The sequence below is a fragment of the Porcisia hertigi genome, chromosome 26, assembly GCF_017918235.1.
Source record: "Porcisia hertigi strain C119 chromosome 26, whole genome shotgun sequence".
Taxonomy (NCBI): domain Eukaryota; phylum Euglenozoa; class Kinetoplastea; order Trypanosomatida; family Trypanosomatidae; genus Porcisia; species Porcisia hertigi.
The window spans coordinates 170455-193229 of NC_090585.1; the positions used below are offsets into that span (position 1 = coordinate 170455).

Below are 22775 nucleotides of genomic sequence, written 5' to 3' on the forward strand. Positions count from 1 at the left end.
AGTGATGCAAGAGAAACACACACACAGAGAGGGAGATGGAGGCGTAACTCAGCAGTGAGGCATGAATGATGCAATGGAAAAACAACGCATCACCGAGCGAAAAGTGGAGGGGGGAGAAAGTAGACCAGGAGTGAAATGTTTTTCACAGGGAAGAAAAAGAAAGGAGCAATGTCGATGAAGATGGTGACGGCGCGGGCGGATAATAACACGTGGGTAACCCCCTCCCTCCCCTCCCCCCTCCTCTCTTAGCAACGAAGAACAGAGATACGTATGTGTCTGTCTGTCTGTCTGTCTGTGTGAGTGTGTGTGTGTATCTTCAAGTCAAAGCTTAAATAAGAGAGAAGGTTGAGGAGATCAAAAAAAAACAGAACGAACAACGTAATGAGGACGTGCAGGCGGGGTGTAGCGAGTGCGTTCGCGGTCAATTGGGGGGATGTCGAGAAAGAGAAGGAAGACGCCAAACACAAAAGCAAGCATATTCCATGCGCCACTCTTCGCAACGCAGGGGATTTGAGGGAAGGGGGCGTGATCCTTTTATTCTCGGATGTGTATACCACACCAGGTGCGGTCCTCGAGTGGCGGTTGCGAAAAGACGAGTGTCTCTGCTCAGACTCGATACTGCTCGCTTTTTGTCCACCCCCCCCCCTCTGGCAACCCACCAAAACCCTCTGAGAGTATCACCACCACCACCACCACCACCTACGCCAGCCTCCACTGGAATCTCTCGACTCCTATCCGCGCACCGCTCCACGCCAAGCACAACGCACATCTACGCTCTGCAACAACACTCCACCGAAATGGCCCAGAAAAAAAAAGAGAAAACACCTGCGCCCTCATCGCTGGAACCTGTCGTGAGCACAAAAAAGACAGCCAGCGAAGGAGATAAAAGAGATGACAAATATGAGTGGGGGAACGCAAATGACTTTGATGCGTATTCGCACGTGGGCACATTTCCTGTGTGTGTGTGTGTGTGTGTGTGCGCCCAGCAGTCGCTTGGTCACCCCCGCCGCCCCTCCATGGTGCCCCCCTCCTTCGAGATGGACCTCGGTCATCCGCGAGTACCAAAGAAGCAAGCAAAGTAATAAAAGCGGAGAGGGTCTCAAGTGGGGTTGCTGGTGCAGCGGGTGGTAGGCGCAAGCATGTGAGCCTAGCATGAAGCCAAGATGAGGGAGGAAAAAAAAGAGAGGAGGAGAGAGAAGTGCTGTGGAGAGGAAAAAAGACAGCGATGTGCACTTTTTACTCCCACCCGGCCGCCTCCCCCCCCCCTCCCCTCCCCTTCGCTCTCTCGCCTGTCACCTCCCCTCCCCGCTCCTCTCTGGTCGATTGAATACTCTCTCTAATTCGCTGACTTATCCTCGCGGTGTGTCCCTATCCGCCGCTGTCGGCTCTCGTCCCCCACCCGTTTCCTATTCGGACAGCACGCCAAGAAGCGCACCCTCGTCATACAGGAAGAACTCCTCGCCATCCACCTTCACGGCAGAGCCGCCGTACTCCGGCAGCAGCACCGTATCCTGCACCTTCACGGTCGGCGTCCAGTCCTTCGTCCCCGCCGCCACAGCCACAACGGTGCCCTCGTTGATCTTGCCAGCCACCTGCTCAGGGATCAGGATGCCGGCCTTGGTCTGCTTCGCTGCCTGGGTGCGCTTCACCAGCACACGCTGGCCCAGCGGCTGCAGCTTCTTCAGGGCAGGGGCAGTGAAGCGGAACATGTTGGAAGGAAATGGGGAGGGGGCTCAGGTTTACGTGTGATTGTAACGAAAGGAGAGCGCGGTGGCAGTAAAGGGGGGAGAGGGGGGAGAGGGGGGTTGTGTGTTGAATGCGTGTGAGGGGCGTATGAAGACTGAGGCTCTTGAACCACGCCGTGTGTGTGTGTGTGTGTGTTGGGGACGCCATCACGAAGCAAAGAAAAACAAAAGATGAGAAAGTGCGAAGACACGTGTGCAACCATTAAAAGTGTGGAAGAAAAAGTAGAGCAGGGGAAGGGGAGAGGAAGAGGAAGAGGAAGAGGGAGGGAATGGGAATGGGAAGAACATGAGAAACAGTCAAAGAAAGAGGGAGAGACCTGTGTGGAGTGTGTTTGGGAGGGGGAATAGGAGTGAGAAAGTGAGAAGAATACACGCGTGTACACACACAAACGCACACCACCTACGTCACTCCTCTTCCCTCCCTCTCATGTTTCTTCAGAACTAGCACATCACAATGGATCCAACGTTTTATCCAGGACCCGGGGACATGGTCTGGTGACCGTAGCCGCCACACACACACACACCCTACCACTCCAATCCTGTTATGCCGGCACCGCATTCACTTGAGTTGCAGGGTGGAAGAGCAGGAAGGAGAGATGAAGAGTGCACCCACGGGGCGTGAAGGGGTGAGAAGAAGGTGGAAAAGCACAAAAGTTTGTTTGATGATGCGTTCGCCTCCTCTTCAGGGGTTCGTCCCGTTGTGGGGTGAAATGAGAGTGAATGGGGTGGGCAAACACACACACACACACACACACAGGCGCACGGGAAAAGGGGGGAGGGAAGGAAAGAAGGAAAAAAGGGTGTGTGTGTGTGTGTGTGTGTGTGGAGGGGGGGAGGGAAGGAGGGAGGGGGGGGGGCGTGTGATGCTACACGTACATCAAACCACACACACACACACACACACCTAAAGGAGAGAGAATCCTTGTCATTGCGTACTTTACATTGAAGTGTGTTAAAAAGTGAGGCCGGCAGCGGGGGGGGGGGGGGGTAAGGGAAACCAAACAGGAGAATCACACAAAACAGTTGACCAAAGGAAAAGAAAAAAAGAAGGAAGCGGCTGCCTCTCTCTCTCTTTCTACACACACACACACAGAAAAAAAAGGGAGAGGAGGGGAGTACTCAGAGAGAGAGAGAGACACAGAGAATGAGCGATGTCGGCTTTTTCGTATCAGTGTGGTATAGCCTCCAACCCCCCCATGCCTCCTCGTATTCACGCAAGCATCAGACCATGCGGTATTCTCTGCGCACCTCTTTGTACAATCGCGCGCAGGTTGCCGTCGCCGCTCGCACTACCCCACAACTTTTCTCTCTGCTATTTGTTTTTCGATGCTCGGCAGGTACACATCCTGTGGGCGGGTGTCTTTGATTTCGTGCATGTATTTGATAAGTGCGAGCTGCACCTTGTACCGGAACACCTTCGCGTCCGTCAACTCCGCCACGTAGGTAGCCACGTCGGTTGGCGATAAGGACCCTGACGCCTGGTGAGCGGCCAGCGCGCGCTCACGGACGGCGATCACCTCTTCCACAGACTGCATATCACGCTGGAGACGCAGGAAAAAGCAGGCAAAACGGTCGCTGAGGAGTGGCTTTAGTGTTGGCAGACGGAGATACGAAATGAGGTCGAACTGCTGATTGCGAGGCGGCACTGTTAGAACGCCTGCTGGAGTCGCCTCGGTGCCGCATCTGCCCACCGCCGCGGCACTAGTGGAGACGCCAGTGTCGACGTTGTTGTTGTGCTTGCGGATAGCCTCAGTGTGCCGATACTGAATGTGGAACAGTGACTCGGGCAGCCCAATCAAGGAGCGGTAGTTGTGCGCCTCGGGGGTGCCGTTGCCGAGGTACACGACGCCGTCTATCGTACGGTGGTGAGCGTGGACATAAAGTGTCATCATCTCCCGGCACACTGGTGCCACTTCCGTTCTTTCGGACGATATGCCTGCTGATTGGTGCACCTCGTCAAGCGGGAAGCTGAGCATGTCCACAGAGCTGAACCGGATAGGAATGCACTTCTCCGCATCAAAGGCAGCAGAGCCACGCACAGTGCTCACGTACTGGTAGCCGCATGGAAGATACACCCGGCGAGACACGGGTGATGTGTACGTCGGGAGTATCGGGCCTTTCGTTGCCTGCACCTGTGTCGACTGCAGTGACATCGAAGACGACGACGCACCCATGACAGCAGAGTTCTCCATCGCTGTTTTCCGGCTCTTGATCGCCGAGTCATCGTCTCCAGGAGACGTGAAGGGGGTCGAGTCGTCTTGCGTGACATCCCCTGCTGCAATGCGTGATCGGAACTCCTTCACCCCGATCCTAGCCAACAGCACCCTTGCCACATCTCTGCCGACATCACGTGGGTTGAAGGACTCGAAAGCCTCCGTGGAGCCGTAGCGGCGGGTGAACATCGCAACCGGACCAGCGGCGAGCACGTTGGGTTGGCTCGTCTCGTAAGCGCTGCCTACAATGACACGGCCATCGAACACGATGGACCTCTTCGCCAGCGCTGTGAGGACGCTGCGGTTGATTTCTTTATCCTCTAGGCAGACAATCAGCGCGCACGGCAACTCTACGGAGTCGCCTGCCTTGCGCTCATAGGAGAGGGAGGACAAGAGCACGGACGTTAGTGTTTCGTCGTCGAACTCCAAACGCGAGACGCCGTACCCGTCCAAGACCGTCACACCGAGAGCCCGGAATAGCGCCATCGTCGCCTGGCCGCAGGCTTCATCGGTAAACGGTGCCTGTTCCGTGTTGGGTCTACACAACACCAAGCGCTGCGCAGGAAAACCCATTGCCACCATGGTCGATAGCGTCGCAACGGCGTCGAGGTTGGAGCCGTACACCACGATGTTTGTGATGGTCCCGCTCACAGACTGACTTGCTTCTGCCAGCGCGTGGCGCAGGTGATCCTCTGCGACATCACCGGAGAGCGCAAGTATGCCGCCACGGGTAACGCCTGTCTCCTGCTGCTGAAGTGCCCGAATCGGCGGCGGCACAATGTACTGCCGCCCTGTTGCGAGCAGTAGCTGGTCGTAGGGCTCGTAAACTCTGTTCTCCAGTTGAATAAACCTCATGGTGGTGTCAATGTCAACCAAAGTGCCCTGCACGAAGCGTATGGTGTTGGCGCCAATACTGAGCGACGACGGACTCACCAGCCCGTCACCCAGACGCAGCCGCATGTACTCCCGCTCCAACAACTCCATCTCATCCGCCTGCCACTGACGCTTTGGGCACTGATTTGGGTGCAGCGGCATGCCGTCTGTTGAGACCACAGTGATGTTCAGGTAGTCCAGGTAAGGGACGGAGAGGAGCTCGTACAGCACGCAAAGGGCCGTCGCGCTGGCGCCGACAATCAAGATACGTGCATGCACACGGACCCGCTCGTCGCCAAGAAAGCGACGCGTCGTAAAGAAAAGTGAGCTCAGTGCCAGACTCTTTCGCATCGCATCCGCCTTTCCCGCGGTGGGTGTTCGTTTTCTAAGTAAAGCTGGCGTCACATCGTTCACATCGGGGAGGTCGCTGATGCCATTGAACATGCTCGCAGGCGGGTTCGAATCGCTCGTCATGGGCGCCGTCGGTACCTCGACGACACGCCGTGGTGGTGTGAAGGTGAAGGAGGCGATGGCGGTCTGGCACAGCGCTGCATCAGTGCTCGTCAGAGTGAGTAGTACCTCTGCCCGAGATTGCCGGAGCACCTCGCGCAAGAAAAACCGAAGGTGGTGACGGAACACGGGACGAATGTAGACGAAGCGGACGAGGATTCCCGGCAACTCAGACGAACGGTAGCGCAGCGGTCCCTCCTCCGCCGTTAGTGAAATGTCGGTAGCCGCATAGTTGAACCCCTCTTGTGCATTGAACTCAAGAAAGTGATCGAGATCGTAGTTGGCACGAAGCGCATACATCTCTTGAACCGAGAGCGACTGCACTGATATCACGCCGACTACCCGCGCAGACGAAAGCACGCCCGCGGTACCACTGGCAGACTGCGCACCCCAGGTGAGAGCAAACATGGAGCGGGTCTGCATTGCGGCATCCCCTCCGGGTCGTCCTTCACTGGAAACTGCCGCTTTCCAGGTATCCAAGTCTTCTCGCAGGAGAGTCAACAGCTCCACCGAGCAGCCTGGAAATCCGTCCACAGCACCGCTCGCGCCGTCTCGGCTCTGGTGCTGATGCAGCACCGCGTGGACGCCCGTGCCAGCCGGTTTTCCGCTAGCCTTCGTGGACACCGATAGAGAAGTGTTAGAGTTCGCTACGAACTGAGAGTGCACCTTGTTGAGCAGGCTGGTGTTGCGTGGATCTGTTAATAGCTCCACACGCGCCTGCACTCCGTGATCCACCGCAAGGGAGACGCGGGGGCACACCCAGAGCGCATTGGGAGTTGAGACTATCTCACCACGAGCATCGTGCAGCTGATAGCGCCGCAGCGGCATGTACTGGAACCGCTCGAGTATCATTGGCTCCGGTAACGGCAACGTGTGCGACAACTGAAGGGTGGCGTAATCGCAGGTTGGGTACTCCTGGAAGAGGAACGGCAGCAGCTGATACGCGCTGTGGTCAAACTCGGGGTTGAAGTACAAAAAATATATGCTGAAGGTGCACGAAAGAGTGCTGTCAAACTCGGCATCACTCCCCGACGCGTCGGAGCTCACGCGCTTCAGTCTGTCAAAGACGTCCGTGTTGTAGAGCCGAGAAGTTTGTTGCTGCTCCTGCGTTGTCAAGTGGCGCATGCACGCGACACCGACAACTTCGTGTGTTACGCTGTCCTCAGCGACAGCGACCTTCTTGTGCGTGTCCTGGTACTGTAGAATCTCCTCCAGGAAAAATTTCTGCGGCAGCTCCGTGATGACAGCTGGCCCACCAGCGACAAGCAACGCCACAATGTCGTCGTAGTCCTCCACCCTGCCTTGACGTATCGTAAGCGGGGGGAGAACCATGGCGCGAGAGAAGTGCAGCAACGCCCCCATCGACGCAGTACTGGCCGAGATCGAGGTGAGAGGGTGTGCACCAACGATCTTCGAAGATAGCGGTGCAATGCCAGGGATCGCCTCCAATATGGGAAAATCAGAGCCGGGAGATAAAAATATGTGTTCGATGCCACTCAGGGTGCCCAAGGCAACGCGTAACAGGTTCATCACCATCTCCCTCGACCCGAAGGACTTGTTCGACAAATTAAGGGCTTCGGTTTTCTTGTCAGCCGAGCTAATAGTCCTCCGTGGAACCGGACCTCTAAAGGCGCTGCTTGGGGGAGCAATAAGCATGCGCAGCCACAAGCTGTTACCCAACGTCGCCCCTTCCACAGTGTCGTGCGTCTCCTCCGCGAAGACCATGGTCTGCAACATCGCGATCTCATCCTCGAGAGTGGGGTTCCCGCTGCTCTTGCTTGCGCCGGCGACGCTTTGACTGTTCGCCGGTGACTCGTCGCTGAGCGCGATAAATCCCATCACAGTCTCCTCCGCCTGAGCCTCACCTCCGTCGGCGGCGGTGTCCCGCACTGCTGTTACGCAGAGATACGAAGTTTGAATCAGTGTGGCGAACTCTCTAGCGTTGTGGATGCGAAACACACCCGGTGTGGGGATGCCCTCCGCCACGGCATCGCCAAGCTGCAGGAGCCCTGCCAAGTGTGGCGCCTCCTTGAGCTGACTACGACGAAAACGCACCCCCGGCAGAGACCCTTTGAGCATCATGATGATGGAAAGACAAATGGAGAGGGGGAGAGGGGGAGAGGGGGAGAGGGGGAGGGGGGGAGAGGGGGAGGGCACTCGTTCTGGTTGGTGTTGTTGTGCGTCTAACAACTTTGTTCGTCACCAAAACTCGCTTATCTGTTCATCCGCTGATGACTTCAACGCTGAACGGACCGCTGCGCACGCGTGTGTGTGTGTATGTGTGTGCTGCGCCGACAAAAAAAGAGAGGCAAGGAGGGAGGAAGAGATGCTATATGCCATCACTCTAATCCGGTAGAGAGGAGTGGACAACACAACACACACAGACACACACAAAAAAAAGGGAGAAAAGAGGGGGTGCAGAGGTGGCAGAGATGAGACAGTGAATATAGTTTGCGCCACATGAGAGAAGAGCCCGCAGAAACCCTTCAGACGGACTGGAGACATCTCTCAGAACCCCTGATGCTCCCACCTTTAGTCCTGCAAAGGGGGAACCTCGCCCCACATACACGCAAGCACATGTGCGCGTGAGCAGCGGTAAATAGCAAAGCAGCTACGTCTTCGGAGGGAAATGAAAAAACACTCAAGAGGACCACGCACACTCATTGACAGAGACCAGCGCAAGGGAGAACGAGTTGCATCTGTGCAAAGAACCTTCACGAGGGGGGTACGAAGGCTTCACCATCACCCAATACTGTTCTCACATACGTGGGTACGGGCGTGCGTGTGTATGAGTCTGTGTGTAAATGAGGCACATGATTAGAGCGACACGTATTTGGAGAGAACAGCGAGTGGAGCTGTAAAAAGGAAAAAAATGGAAGAAAAGTTCAGCACAAGTCGCACCCACACGCACACCTTCGCCACTTCGAACATTATCGACACCTTTTCTCTCTCTCTCTCTTACACACACACCACACCACGTTGCCTATTTGATGTGCTTCTGGATTGAGGTCAAAATGTTGACTCGTTTCACCATGAAGTCACGGCGCTCGCCGACCACAGAGAGATTGAGGGTTCGCTGCAGGCGTGCCAGCTCATCCTCCACGTACGAGGGACCCTTGGCCGCTATGCGCTCCGCCACCTTTACGTAGTACGTGACAGTCTCACTTTCCGTCAACTTGCCAGCAGCCGCTTTTAATGCATCCACTGCGGCTTCGGTACTCTCTCCGGCGCTTCTCGCAACGCGCGCGGCCGCCTCGGCGAGCTCCGCAATGACACCACAGTCCCATGAGAGATCACCGTTAACGAGGCGATGCGTGCCAGCGTTCTCGTTGACGTAGGTGATGAGGTCCTCCAGGTTTCGGTCACGCGTGTATTCGGCCGGCTGCGCATCGGCGCCTTTGGGGAAGAAGTACAATGTCGGGAAACCACGAACGTTGTACTCGGTGGCGATCTTCTTGTTCGCAGCCTCGTCGGCGTTGATGCGAGCGATCACCACATCTTTATCATTTTCGAACACCCTGGCGAGCCTGCTGTAAATCGGCTTCAGCGACTTGCAGTGGCCACACCATGGGGCATAAAACATAACGAGCACAGCCTTTGACGGATCTTTGGCAACTGCGTCGAAGTTCGTGCTGTCGAGTTCCGTGGCGAACTGCGGCTCCTTGGGGATGATCAGCTGCAGCCCGTTCACCTGACTCATGAGGTACTTCGCGAACTCATCGGCTGTGCGGCCGCCCTCGTACTTCATCGGCTTCAAAGAGCCGGGAGCGAAGTAGAGGATCGTCGGGAAGCCTGTGACGCCGAAACGCTGGCCGATGTCACGCTCCTGCGTCGCATCCACCTTGCCGATTACGAGAAAATCCTTCGCCACTTGGCTGTTCTCGTACGCCGCACCCAAGGTCGCATATTCAGTGGCCATTGCCTTGCAGTGACCACACCACGGCGCGTAGAACTCCACCAGCGCCGCCTTGTCCTTGCCAACCAGACTGTCAAAACTGGCGGCATTAAGCTGTACAACACCCGGCATCGAAGCACTCGGGTCATCGGTGGCACATGACGCCGTGGCCACAAAGACTGCCAACACTAGCGCCAGTACGGCGCTGAGCAAACGGTGCATGGTGAGCGCGAGGGATGAAGAGGAAGGGGGGGGAGGGGGTTAGTCAAAGGAGGAGGAGGATGCTTTGTTGGGTTGAACTGCCCTTTTTTTTTCCACGAATGAGCCCTGATATGAATTTAATCTCTGCAAGAAATTGGTGGACCGTAAACGAAAAGCAAAAAGTGTGGCCTGCTGGTGAGTAGTGCGTGGGGAGAAAAAAAAAAACGTTTGTGTGTGTGTGTGTGTGTGTCTGAAACCGTGCCCCCTACGCATGCGCATGCCACAGGGGCGGAGGAGCGGAGGAGGAGGGGGAGGAGGGGGGGGGGGCGATGAAAACAAAAAGAAAGGCAACTTTCAGCAGTAGAGGGGGAGGGAGAGGAGTTCATTGAAGGCCAACGCCTGGAGCGATGGTATTACGCGAGGGGAGGGGCCCGGAGGGAAGAGCAAAGGGCAAACGCACAAGAGAGAGGCGATAGAAGCCTGCAAAGACGAACACGACGAGTGCCATTGAGATTTGTCCTGGAATGGCGAGAACTACAACTCATCTGCGTGACAACGACGAGAATAAAGAGAGAGCACGTGTTCCTATCACTACGCATCGTGCGCCAGCCATTCCAATCGTGAATGACACGCGTCCACAGTGGATGACAGGACGACTTGTGTTGACAGATAGCAGTACAAAGGTTTCTCAGGAATACAGAGGAAGAGTCAACCCTCCTCCTCCTTGTACCGTGCATATCAGGATAGCAGTGTGGGTGTGTGTGGAAGGGGGAGGGAGACGAAAGCAGTTGTGGCCCCGAAGGTGGGGTGAAGTCAGGGGGCTAAAGGAGGGCACACAAGGGTGGCGCGCTCGGAAGCGGTGTGTAGAACATGCCAGAGACAGACACGCCAGACGCAATCCGGCACCTCTTTTTACTGGGGGAGGGGGGGGCGCAGTGCACAAGAAACACGCATGGTTCTGCCTCCTCCCTGTCACATCACCGCCTCCCTCTCCCCGCCCCAAGCGCGACTTCTCCTCAGACCCCCGTATGGCTCTACCCCCACCCCATTTTATTCGATATTGGCGTCATTCTCCTCCTCCAGCCCGCGTTCCACCCAGGGCCAGAAGATCATTGAAGCTCCGATTTTCGACGAAGGGGATGCCGACATGGGGTCTTTGGTAGCACCAAATATGGTCGTCGGGTAGCCCTGAAAATTGTCGCGTCTCTGCAAGACACCCCCCGCCCTATTCGATGTGTTTGCCTTTCCCAAAAACACGTGTTTTGTGCACCTCGGGTCGAAGCAGGACGTACGTAATTAACTCTTCGTAGAAACAGGGAAGGGGGGGGGGGGGCAACGTAGCGACGGCACCCCGCGCCAGTTGACATGGAATTCGAGCAGCGCAAACCTGTTGTGGACTAAAATGTCGTACTAGTTCTCTGAGCTCATGTCTTCAACGCCCTCCATCTTCCGGAACGGGGCGAACATCACACCACGGATGCGTCTTCGCTTCCACCAGCTGAGCAGCAACGTCCAGGGGGGAGGGGGGGTTAAGCAAAGGGGGGGTGGCGACCGGGAAGAAAGCAAGCTGCGCACGCCCTTGTCCACATCATGAGAAAGAACGCTCTGAGAGAGGGAGAGAGAGAGGGGCTTACGTGGGCCTAGGCTGCTCTTGGGGAAAACTTTTGGGTGAGTGATCGACGAGGAGGGGGAAAGGAAGAGTCATACACACCGACCGAGCCCTTTCTCATAGGCTCTCTCTCTCATTCCTGCTAAGCCCATTCCATGTGTGAGAGTGCAGGAAGACTGTATTCAATGAAGCGAGACAGTGGCTACAGACGCCGCAACTTTTTTAGTCACTGAGATGGGCCTCTGTGTGCACGCACGCAGGCAGAAAAAAAAAAGATGCACAGAGAACGACAAAGAGCGGGGAGGAGAACGAGAGAGATAAGGGGTACTTCCCATGGTGGGACCATGATACAATCTGTGCATGAAGACTCATGAATATGCGCTCTTCCCTTGCTTCTCCATCCCTTCGCGGGCTTGGCAACCTCTTCGTGGTCACTTTGTATTTTAGAGGATCTTCGTTTTTCGCAAATGCATACCACACTTAACACGGAGATGTTTAGCCAACTATGGAGAGAGAGAGAGACACAGAGAGAGAGAAAAAGGGGGATGGGTGAAAACAGGAGGAAGACACGCATGCAACCTACACGCAGGCAGGCTCGAGCGAAAACAGAAGAAAGTCCACCAACTCATTCGCCATGAGTGAAGCGCAGGCAGAGCACAAATGTAAAGAGACACCAAAGAGGGAGGGGGGGGGAGGATCAATACAGTTTCAAACAGCCCCGACCAACAGACATGCCGAGTACCCTGACCTGCACGCCTTTTTTTTTCTCTTCTTTCCTCCTCCCATGCCCCACACAACTGCGAAACAACGAGTGAGCCGAGGGACGAGAATCTCTCTTCAACTCCCTGCGCGGGGGCCTACCTGGTGGTGATGGACGGCTTGGCGGTGGTGGCTTTGTCACCCGAGACGGTCTTCACCAGTTTTTTCTGCCACTCGCGTGTCATCTTCTGCGACTCGCGAATCTCCTCTTCCGGGAAGAGTTTCATGAGCCCCATCAGTGAGGCAGAGATCAGCATCATCACGACCATCGGATTTTTAAGAAGGCTCATGAGATCCATCTGCTGGCGGGGGATGTAATAACGGTGGGTACCGGATATGGGAATTATAGCCGGGTTCTCCTCATCGAGCCCGCTGCCCTCGAGCTGACGCACGGGGTAGTCGTTCGCCGAAGTTCGGATGAGAGGCTCATGGTTGCCATCGCCGGTGTCGAGGTACGCAACATCGACGCGCACGGTTGGAAACACGAAGTTGTGGTACTCCGCCTGCAAGATGTACGTGCCGTACGGAAGCTTGTAAACGGTGAAGGATCCGTCACGAGCCGTGGGTACAACAAAGGTGTGCTGACTATTGTATAACAACACGCTCCCTGGCTGGATGCTGTTAAGGGGCTGAAAGCAGTCGGGGTGGCGCAGGTAGGGCGACGGCAGCCGTAGCTGGCCAAAGTAAGTGACCGTCTCTTCTTCAGCAATCACCGATGTCATGGAATCGAGCATAAGCAGCAGCGCCGCCACCAGTGCCAGATGTGTTACGCGGAACATCCCTGCGGGAGGCAAATAATGAAAATAAAAAAGAGGGAGGGGCAAAAAAGTCTCTCAGGATGAATTCCCCCTTTTTCACCACTCAGAATTTGACAATTTGTTTGGGGGGCGAGTAGGGGAAGAGGAAAGCAGAATAGAGCTGCTTGGTGTCGTGCGTGTGGGATACGTGCAGGCAAGCGTGTTGCGCGCCAGGGGGTAAAGAGGAGGAGGGGGGGGATGAGAAAGGGAGGATGTATACATGAACGAGAGGGGGAGGGAGAGGGGGGGGGGCTCGAAAAAAAAGGAGTTACATGGGTGCTAGCAAAGCGCCCCTGGCTCACTCCACCATTGCGTATGATATAGAGACTGGCTACGTTGCGTAGGAAAAAAAAAAGAGAGGGCGACATGCGGTCTACACCTCAGAGCGGTACCTAATTCGCCGGTGTGTCTTTGCCATTCACTCTTTTATGTGTACGTCGATCCACATCTCGTACGAGAGGCCCCCGAGGACAGAGATGTGGACCGGAATGCCCTTCAAAACAAAAAAGTGCATGGAAAGTATCATCAACCTTCCATACACGCGCACACACACACACACGCAGAGGAACCCATGTACAGCTTGGACGCTAGGCCCGCGTGCAACGCTCGACCTCCGTGTGTGTGTGCGTGTGTGTGTGTGTGCGTGCGCGTGTGTGTCTTTCCTCTCTGCTCCACAGCGTGATGTCGTCCTTCTGTACCCGTGAAAGCGAATGAAAGTAAGGAGAGGGCCCAGACAGATGCATAATACAGTATGAAAGGTGTGGACGTGTGTGGAGTGGAGATGGCTTTGTTTGTATGTACACTTCCCGGGTAGAACGAGTACTTCCTGGCCCAGACTCTCAGCCAATATCCCCAATCTCTCGTGTGCAGCCACACACACACACACACCTCCCTCTTGATCTCCTGATGTCCGCATGCCCCCTTCCACCCCCCCCCTTTGTGCTGCTCCTCAAGTATACGGAATCGCAGTCTTTCTCTTCTCCCTCAGACACATTGAGATGCACTACACATGTGGAAAAAACAGAAAAAAAGGTCTCTCTTCCCCTCAGTGGGGTGTGTGCATGTGGCCACACCTCCTCTCTCGGCAAAAGCTGTGAGATAAAAAGCCGCACGTGGACGATGAACGTAGCAAAGATGAGGGGAGAGAAAAGACCTGAAACGCAAGAGGTGATGCAGGCCGTGGAAGGCCCCAGTAGGTGAATTAGCTGCTGTCCATAACGGAGAGTCGACAAAAACCATCACGAGACCCGGAGAAAAAGAGAGACAGCGATGCACAGCTGCAAAAGGAAAAGAGAGGAACACACACAAGGCGCCGACAGCCGGGGTGCGAAGCAGCACTACAGAAAATGTGCGCGTGATGCCAGAGAAGCGAAGAAAAATAGAAATGAGAGCCAGCACCTTGATACACGCAGAAGCACGCATACGCCGTGCTTCGACACATCGAGCCCATTTTTTTTTCTGCGTGATGCAAAACGCGCCGACGTCTCCTTGAAGAATGCCACAGTAACGGCAACCACTCTGATGAGCCTGTGGTCTCCGCTTGCCCACTCCTCCGGATCCATGTCGACTATCGAAGGATAACAAAAATCAAGAGCGTCAGGATTACCAACAGCACGACAATGCAGATCATCTTTCCCCTGTCACTCGTGGAGTCGATGAGGTTGCCAACCCTCGTCATGGCCCCATCCAGGCGCATCTGCACGCGACTCATACCACGGTCAAGGTCACTGAGGATGTGTTCTTGAGTGTTGAGCTCATCTTGGATGCCCACAGCAGTGTCCTTGACACGGTGGAGGCCAGTCGATAGCCGATCCAATGTTCGATCGTCTTGCTGCATAATGTTTCGCTGCACCTCATGCTCTTGTCGAAGAAACTCATTATTCTCATGCATCTCGCTGTCACCAAGGTTGCCGTCCTGTACCATAACGCGCTTGCGCTGGGCAGCCCTAATGTCCTCTGTGACCTGCTGGGCCTTCATTATATCACGCTCCCACGCACGAATACGCTCCGCACGACTCTGGAGCTCCTCGGCGGTGATCGAAAATGACTCTGGGTGCTCCATGGCAACATCAAGGGCAAAGCGCATGTCCTCTATCGCCTCGTTGCAGCTACCCACAGACTCCAGGAGTTCATGTTCGGCGATCACAGTGGGCATAGCTGTCCCTTTAAAGCGCTTAATCTGCGTGCTCAAGTCAGCTAGCATGGCGCCAACCTGTTTCTCCATCTGCGGCCATGGATCCTCGCGGGAAGCCCCGGCCGCTGGGAGCGCCATCGTGAGATGGCACGCTGGCTTTACCTGGAGAGAAACACGATGAGTGTATTGCAAGATGAAGCCCCGCGAAAGAAGCAATCAAAGAAAACAAAATGTGTAGCTCGCGCCTACGAGATAAATTAGGTGCAGGAAATATGGAGGAGGGGAAAAGGGGGGAGGGGGGGAGAGGAGGTGAAGAGAAACGCACGCACAGACACGCACACGCACGCGCGCACAAATGCCCGCAGATGCGGTAGCAAAGATGATGAGCTGAGTGAAATGAGAAGCAACGAAAAGAAGAGGCGCAGCTGGGTAAGAAGATTTTGTGAGAAACCAAGTCGAGGGACTTTTTTTTTGCGGGGTGGCGGGAAGGGAGATCTAACAATGCACTCGGCAGCAATTCGATAGTTCTTGTCTGTCTGTCTGTGTTTTTGTGTGTGTGTGTGTGTGTAGATGTGTTGAGGCGCGCATGGAAAGTCAAGAAAGAATGCGGACGTCGTAGAAAAAAAAACAGTTACTCCGATTGATGATCACCCACACACCCGTGCTCGCACTCGTACATGAAGCATAGAAATGAAGACGAATATCAACGCGCAGTGTAGGGGGTCGGTGCACGTGTGTGTGTGTGTGTGTGTGTGTCAATTCCACCTGGAAGAAACAGAAGCGGTGGGGGAGAGAAGGGGAGGGGAGGGGAGGCGGCCATGTGAAACACCGACGTTAACGAGGACGTATAAGGAGGGTAAAGTCACTCTAGACAAGGGCACATGCCCGCTTTTAGGCGATTAGAGACACCGGCACACGCTGCGACGACGGGGGGGAGTACGCTCTTTGCCTCCGATAAGTATCTGTGATGTTGGAAACAACCAAGAGTGCATAACGCGCACACGTATGTTTATACACGCACACATACATACATACATGGTGCTATCAAATTCTGTGGGTGGGGAAGAGTCCGGCACCTGTGACCCAGTCGCAACAGTGACCATTGTACAGCAGCATTGGAGAGAAGGAACACAGCTGGTCTTGAGAGGGCACAGCGGTGGCGCAGTCACTTGCGTCACTCCATGCTTCCATGCGTCACCATGTAAACGTGATTTGCCCTGGGTGCCTTCGCCCCTTCGTTTTAGGCTCTCTGCCGAACGGTTCAGCGCACGCCTCCGCGAGCACGGAGAGGGAAGCGTGACGCCAAATGCGTGTTGCTGCACTTCACAAAGCTGGACGCGTTGTCAAGACCTTGGCTGAACTGGAAGTCGCTGAGATCGAAGTTGCAGCGAAGGAAGCACACCGCTGGGCCGCCCGGAGAACTACTGCCACCGATATCCCTCCTTTGACCAGCGTCCTTGCCCGCCCGCGTCGAGCTGTGTGGTGGGCACGTTAGCCCGAGAGCGGCAAGGCGGAAATCGCAGTCTTCAAAACGAGCCGTGGCGGTCCATGACGGGCTGCACCGGGCGCCTTTGAAGGTGCACCCGCTGAAATTACAGCGTCGGAAAACGACGTTGTCGAGCTCGGTGCGGTAAAAAATGCTGCGCGAGAGATCGCAATCCTCCAGCGTCACGTGCGACCACCGCACGAGCGAGAAGTCACAGCGGGCGAAAGAGAGACCTTGCAGGTACAGGTGTTCCAGTACCCCATGTGCCAAGATGGCTTTCATGTCCAACCCTGGCAGCACCAGCGCTGCAGCAGTAGAGAGCGACAATGCTGTGGCGTCGGGGGAGGTGGTGCAATCCTCCTGTCTGTGGCCGACGTGTACGCCTGCTCCGCCATCACAAGGCAGATGCGACGATGCACCGCAGTAGCCAGGGTTTCGCTGTGACTTCGCATTCGCGGCGCTGCACATACCAATGAACTTGAGTACCTTGCGCTCAAGCGGAACATCAGGGGAGGCGAAGGTTGTCGCAATTGAGCACGGGGATGTGTGAGCACCTGAGGGCTGCGCCAAAACGGCGCTGGAGAAAGAAGGCCCCTCGGTAACGACACGGGCATTGTGTTGTACCGCACGCGCAACCTGCCGGACACCACATCCGTCAGAGCACTCCTCAAAGGTGCTCATCAAGTCTTCTGCGTCGATGAGCGCATACGCGTCCTCTGCAATCGTCGCTACCCCTTCTCCCTCGGCAACGCCACAGAATGACGTCAAAGCCGATACCTGATGTGGTGAGGCAGCCGTGTGGTCCGCACAATCGCTCAACGCCTTGGTTTCATCGACGCGGACAGCCGTCGCGGCAGCCTCGTCCTCGTAAAGGGCCGAAGAAAGGGCTAGCGAGACGTTCAATATCTGTAAAGTATCCAACGCATCAGGTGAGATATCGCGGGCAGAAAGCGCCGTCGTTATTGTCTGGGGTGAAGAAGAGCGCGGCGGCAGCAGATCCGACCTATGCTGGCGCTCCTTTGAAGCCGCCTCGTGCATCACGTGTACCTCAGTGGACATTCTCGATCTACAGCGACGTCCCTTGGCGGGTGCCGCACCTCGACGTAGGCAAGGAAGCTTTAACAGTGGCGCATCACGCAGATGATTGTGTGGCTTCGGGGCACCCGCTAAAGACCACCGCGAAGGATCGTGGCGAGGGCGAAGATAAGCCTGGTCCTCAGAGGTGCCTCCATCGTGCGCTGTGCTATACAGATGCTGCGTAAAAACAACTGCGGGTTGGGGGCGTGTGAGGGGCACAGCTCTGCGAGAGCGCTGAACTGCTGTCAAAGGTTGACGTAGCAACATCAACGTACAACGCGACATTGAGCGGAGAGAATGAATGAAAGGGAACGATGAATCGCACTTCCCAGCCTCCACGCCCCGCTACCCCACTTTTCTAGGCTCAAAGGAAGAGAAAGGGTAATCAGTTATTTATCTCGACTATAGCCTCAAGTGCCTCTGTGTGTGTGTGTGTGTGTGTATGTGTTTTGTGTGTGTGTGTGTGTGTTGTAACATGAAGGCACGTTTAGTCAACACTCACAGCACACACACGCACACACTTGGTGAGAAAATCACATCAGACACGCATATTACCAGAGGGAAGAGGAGGGGAGGGGATGGGGGGGAGCAAAGGGAAAGAAACGGATGAAAAATGTCTGTGTCACACACACACACACACACACACACTTGTCGACGCATCACCTTTCTTCTCAGAGGTGTTGAGGTCCACCCTTTACCCCTCCTCCATCCTTCTAGATGGCACTAAGACTAGGCGGATAGAATGACCGTCTGAAGCGGGTAATGAAAGGCATCTCAGCATGCGCCAGGCGAAGATCTGAGAGAGCAACGCAACCCATCCATGAAATATATAAACATATGCATACACTATATATATACATATATACATATATGTATATGTTTACTCCAGCACCGTACACACACTCGGCTGATGAGACACACAAAGCCCCTCCCCCCCCCCTTCTCCCCTATAGGGAAGGAGGGGGGAGGAGGGGGTGGAGGAGGAGGAAGGGGGGGAGCTCATGGGAACCCTATTCCCCACGTTTCTTTAGCAGTATCACCTTCTGGATATGGCATAAAAAAATGCAAGAAGTTTCCAGAGGGGGGACATAATATACTTCGCACGTACACACCCCCACGCATAAAGACCGATTATATGCGTGGCAAACAAAGACAGTGAAGAGGAAGAGAGGAGAGGAGAGGAGAAACCTTTCCACTTACTCCTGACAGAAAATTGCAGTCTGTACACAACGACGACCAACGCAAACCACGAATACAATACAAGAGACCAGTACACAGGCAACAAGCAAGCAAGCAAAGAGAGAGAGAGAGAGAGAAAGGGTCACAGATATGTGTAATAGGGGAAAACAAAAAAAAAACAGACGGGGAAAGGGAAGAAAAGGAGGAAAAAGGGGGTGCGCAAATCATCAAGTTGAATTGTGTCCGTCACGCGAAGCGAGGGAGGGAAATGGCAAGAGGTGAAAAAAAAAGGAGGAGAGAGCGGCTGCTGTCGTAACCGCCACCACCACCACCACCACCGATCGCACAATGAAATACCCCACACGGATGCGCAAAGAGTGTGAGGTGGGGGGGGAGAGGCGTGTTGAGAAAAAAAAAAACATTTCTTAGAGCGTATCACTAGACGACAATACAGCAGCGAAGACAGAGACCGTGTGGATGGGAGTGATGCGGAGTAGCCGGTCGAGCGAGACCCCTGCAAGGGATGAGAACAAGTGCCATGAATGAGCACACCTGTCTAACCCTTACAGACTGCGCACTCACATTAATTTTTTCCCTCGAGAAAGAAAAAAAGGGAGGAACGAAAAAGGACAAAGAGACGAACATCGGAGGGAAGGGGGAGAAGGGCAAGATAGGGGAGGGGAAAAGTCACACGCGCCCGCTCACACACCGCCCCCCCTGTATATTGACCTTTTTTCAATCCCCCCCACCTGGTACAACGCGACAATCAACTCCCCCTTCCCCCTCAATCATGTGATCCACCCCCTTTTTGGCACATCGTTTTGCAGGCGCTCCCATCACACCGGTCGACACTTGATGCGTTCTTCAGGGGTTTCCCCGACCAGTGGAGAGCCAGAGCTGTGTGTGAGACCCATTCGAGTTACCTTGATGCCCTCTCCATACGGTGAGTAGTGCAGATGTGCGCCCCGCCACAGGCCTCTCTCCGACGCAGAGCCATACAGAGGCTCATCGCTGATATCAGTAGCGATATACCACTATGACTCTGACATGTTACAAGTGCCCAGCGATGACATCATCAAAAGTGGCTTCGCATTGGCAGACGGGTGAAGTCTGCGTGGCTTCCTCAAGGTGCAGGGATACTGGGCCCCGACACCAGACAAGGGAGTGAGTCCTTCGCCGTCAATGAGTAGCTACGGGTGAGCAGATGTAAATCGGCTGGGGCGGGTTGTTACAGCGCTTGCCCCTTCCTCTGAGTCTAGAGTGAAAAAAGAATGCACACGACAACGCCCTCCTCCCCACTCCTCCTCTCTCTTCCCTCTCCCCCCCTCCCCCTCCCCCGCTTACATCAAGACACAGCAAGAGCTACTCTACCGTGTTGAAAAATACGGCTCGGTTGGGGCCACAAAAAAAAAAAGAGCACTGAGAACGAAGTCGGTCGAGGGTGAAAGCAAAAAGGAACGAGGTTGGGTGGTGATAGGTGAAGAGGACACGTGACTACACAACAGACGTCGCGCATAACGCTTGAGAGATGAAGAAAAACTCATCCACTGCACCTTAGATGACATACTCGGGCCTCTATGGGTGTCCCTTTCGAGGGGGAGGGGAGGGGGAGGAGGGGGAGGAGGAGTCAAAGCACGCAAAGAGAGAGAAGTGGTGATAAAGGCGAAAGGAGGGAGGAGAGAAAAGAAGACGGGGGGGGAGTCCCTGCTGGGGTAACAAACACTGAAATCCAGGCACACGTGTGCATCACAAAAGCAACGTAAGTATCTTGGAAGTACGGAACGACAGCGCACATTTCTAGACAGTAGAGCAGAACCAAAATGAGAGAGCATCACACAACAGACACCACAAAGCATGAAAGGAAGCTAAAAAGCAGATGACCAAAGATGAAAAAAAAAAGGCTGATACCACGCAAAGATCCCCTCAAAGACACACGCATCCATGCAAACAACATACTGGGGTAGCACTTGCGGCACCACCACCGCCACTACCACCCGACTGGCTCAGCATTTCCCCTCTCCGCCCCTCCCCCTCTCTCTGCTGGAGAGTCCACTAAGCGTTACAACAAAGCCTGCAACACGCGCGCCCAGAAAAAAAAAACACGTGGATTGGTGAGCGGAGGGAAAACACATTCGAAAAATGGGAGAAACACAGAAAAAAAGTGGGAATGCACAGCACAGACGTACCAAAAAGCGACAAGCTACTGTTCAGCAAAACAAAGAGAGAGAGAGAGAATGTCAACGTCGTCTCTCGAGTGAAACAAGAGCAGACACGGTTTCGAATGACAAGGAGAATCAAGAAGGAAAGGGGGAAAGGGTTTCTACCATGTCCATAGGGACCAGGGAGCTCCTGATCAGGTCCTCAACGCACAGACACGCATGAAGGACTCAGTGCAGAGGAGATGTCACGGCCGGTTGAGGTGGCAGCACAAAAACAGCGCGACATGACGGAAGTCCGCTACACAAGACAAGAAGAAAATATCTGCGCGACAAAGAGGAGGAAGAAACGGGAAAGGGGGGGGAGGTAGCGAACAGCCACTGAACATTTCAGAAAAAAAAAAACTGAGGTGTGCCGTCTCCACGTCAGGGAGTGGGGAAGAATGCAAAAGGGGAAAAGGGAATGGGGAAGATAGCCGAGGGTTTACAAAAAAGTGTGGACACGGGATCAAGTGTACAGCAGATGCACGTGTGTGACTGTGTGTCGGATAGACGTCGGTCGCGAACGTGAAAGGAACGCGAAGAGCAAAAAAAAAGACTGTATTGGGGGGGACACACCCACACGCACACGTATATTTGTATATACACCCGTATACACACCATCTCCCTACCCCTACCCCTACCCCCCCCCTCCCGCCCGGGGCACCTTTCCTCTTTGCTTTACTCACTGCGAACGAGCTGCACGCTTCTGCGCATCTTCGTTATGCGCACAGAGCTGAGCGGCATTAGCTCTCCGTCAGACATCGAGATGCCGGCGTCGACTTTAATCTCCAGCGCGCGTGCTTTCACATATTTCACAAAGTCGAGGTGGACATGCGATCCCGACCTCAGTGCCATGAAGAATTTCAACATTCCCATCCGCCCTCCGTTGCCCGTGGTAGGGTCGATACGGCAGTAGACAACGTCGATGGCCCCGTCAGACATGTGTGACAGAGGTGCCATGGGCATATCCTGCGCTACATCTCGAAGATTGCATATGAGCACACTGCAGAACTCACCACGGATGGTCACCCAGGGCAGCTGCTCGTCATCGAAGTCGACAACGTCCTCGTCAAGTAGTTCCTCGTCCGTAAAGGGGGCGAGAGTGGCGGCCGCACTATTGGCAGGAGCACTGCTTTGGGTGGTACTTGGAGTCGAACCTGCTTCAGTCTCTTTGCCTTGTCTGGATGACCTGCTTGATGGCGCCTTGCAGTGGGTGAAGGTGTACTGGCGACAGTGTGAGCAGTCATCGCGCAGCGTGCAGAAGGGAATCTCCTCTTTTGTCGGCATATTGCTGTCATTGTGTAGCTTCTCCACTTTTCTGCCATCTTTGCTTTCCCAGGGCAGATAACGCAGACAGCCGCTGTAACACTGGATGCCACGCAGCACCATATACCCGCCGTACACATGGAAGCGAGCATTGCCCATCCACCGCAACGGCTCCGAGCCGTGGTCAATGTCGTTCGCTGCACCAAAAGAGAGCGACATGAAGGCAACGCGACTGTGAAACTCCGGCGTCCGGGTCGCAAAGCTTACTGCATCACGGTAGACATTCGAACCGTCTTTCAAGAAGGGTGTCGTAGGGTCCGCTGCTTTAAGCGTATAGGAAGACGGCTGAAGCTCCTCTCCCACTCGCGACCGCTCCTGCAGCTCTGCTGCCTTTTCCGCTTTGTATTTCGAAAACTTTTGTTTTGCGGCATTGAGTCGCCTCGTACCCATACGGCAACGGTGGAACTCCAACATGTCTTCATTCGGAGTGAAGTGCATCATCATCAGATCCATGTGCACCGTGCTCAGGCGAACCAGCGAAAGCGCGGCCTCGGCGAGAGAGAGGACGCCAAGACTCTTAGCAAGGCCACAGCCGCTTCCAGCCGCCACGGTCGCGATGACCGGCATGAGGGCATCCCATCCCTCCTCTACCAGGCGGCGCGCAAGTTGACAAGCCTTTCGGGCGGTCACTTCCGCCGATGCTATTGCACCACCGCAGCCGTGACCGTTACGCTTTTTCTCTTCCCAACCCGCTTGGATGAGCAGCATTTCAGAGCCGGTGCCAGCCCTGTCTTGTAGCGGCGCTTTGTTGTTGCAGTCTAATTTCGTTGGCA

The 22775-nt window shown here is 55.0% G+C and overlaps 6 protein-coding genes across 6 annotated transcripts; all 6 read right to left on the bottom strand.

The window, feature by feature from the left end:
* Nucleotides 1-1406: 1406 nt before the first annotated feature.
* JKF63_04089 (uncharacterized protein) lies at nucleotides 1407-1709 on the bottom strand (the record flags this gene model as incomplete). Its single annotated transcript, XM_067900083.1, has 1 exon — nucleotides 1407-1709. The coding sequence occupies one exon, from the start codon at nucleotides 1707-1709 to the stop codon at nucleotides 1407-1409; it is 303 nt and encodes a 100-aa protein (XP_067756267.1).
* A 1325-nt stretch (nucleotides 1710-3034) lies between these two features.
* JKF63_04090 (uncharacterized protein) lies at nucleotides 3035-7423 on the bottom strand (the record flags this gene model as incomplete). The annotated part of the gene is made up of 1 exon (XM_067900084.1): nucleotides 3035-7423. One exon carries the CDS (start codon nucleotides 7421-7423, stop codon nucleotides 3035-3037), a length of 4389 nt encoding a protein of 1462 aa, XP_067756268.1.
* Nucleotides 7424-8324: 901 nt separating this feature from the next.
* Nucleotides 8325-9458, bottom strand: JKF63_04091 (uncharacterized protein; the record flags this gene model as incomplete). Its single annotated transcript, XM_067900085.1, has 1 exon — nucleotides 8325-9458. One exon carries the CDS (start codon nucleotides 9456-9458, stop codon nucleotides 8325-8327), a length of 1134 nt encoding a protein of 377 aa, XP_067756269.1.
* A 2445-nt stretch (nucleotides 9459-11903) lies between these two features.
* On the bottom strand, nucleotides 11904-12584 carry JKF63_04092 (uncharacterized protein; the record flags this gene model as incomplete). Its single annotated transcript, XM_067900086.1, has 1 exon — nucleotides 11904-12584. One exon carries the CDS (start codon nucleotides 12582-12584, stop codon nucleotides 11904-11906), a length of 681 nt encoding a protein of 226 aa, XP_067756270.1.
* A 1585-nt stretch (nucleotides 12585-14169) lies between these two features.
* Nucleotides 14170-14874, bottom strand: JKF63_04093 (uncharacterized protein; the record flags this gene model as incomplete). Its single annotated transcript, XM_067900087.1, has 1 exon — nucleotides 14170-14874. One exon carries the CDS (start codon nucleotides 14872-14874, stop codon nucleotides 14170-14172), a length of 705 nt encoding a protein of 234 aa, XP_067756271.1.
* Nucleotides 14875-15997: 1123 nt separating this feature from the next.
* JKF63_04094 (uncharacterized protein) lies at nucleotides 15998-17566 on the bottom strand (the record flags this gene model as incomplete). The annotated part of the gene is made up of 1 exon (XM_067900088.1): nucleotides 15998-17566. The coding sequence occupies one exon, from the start codon at nucleotides 17564-17566 to the stop codon at nucleotides 15998-16000; it is 1569 nt and encodes a 522-aa protein (XP_067756272.1).
* Between the last annotated feature and the right edge of the window lie 5209 nt (nucleotides 17567-22775).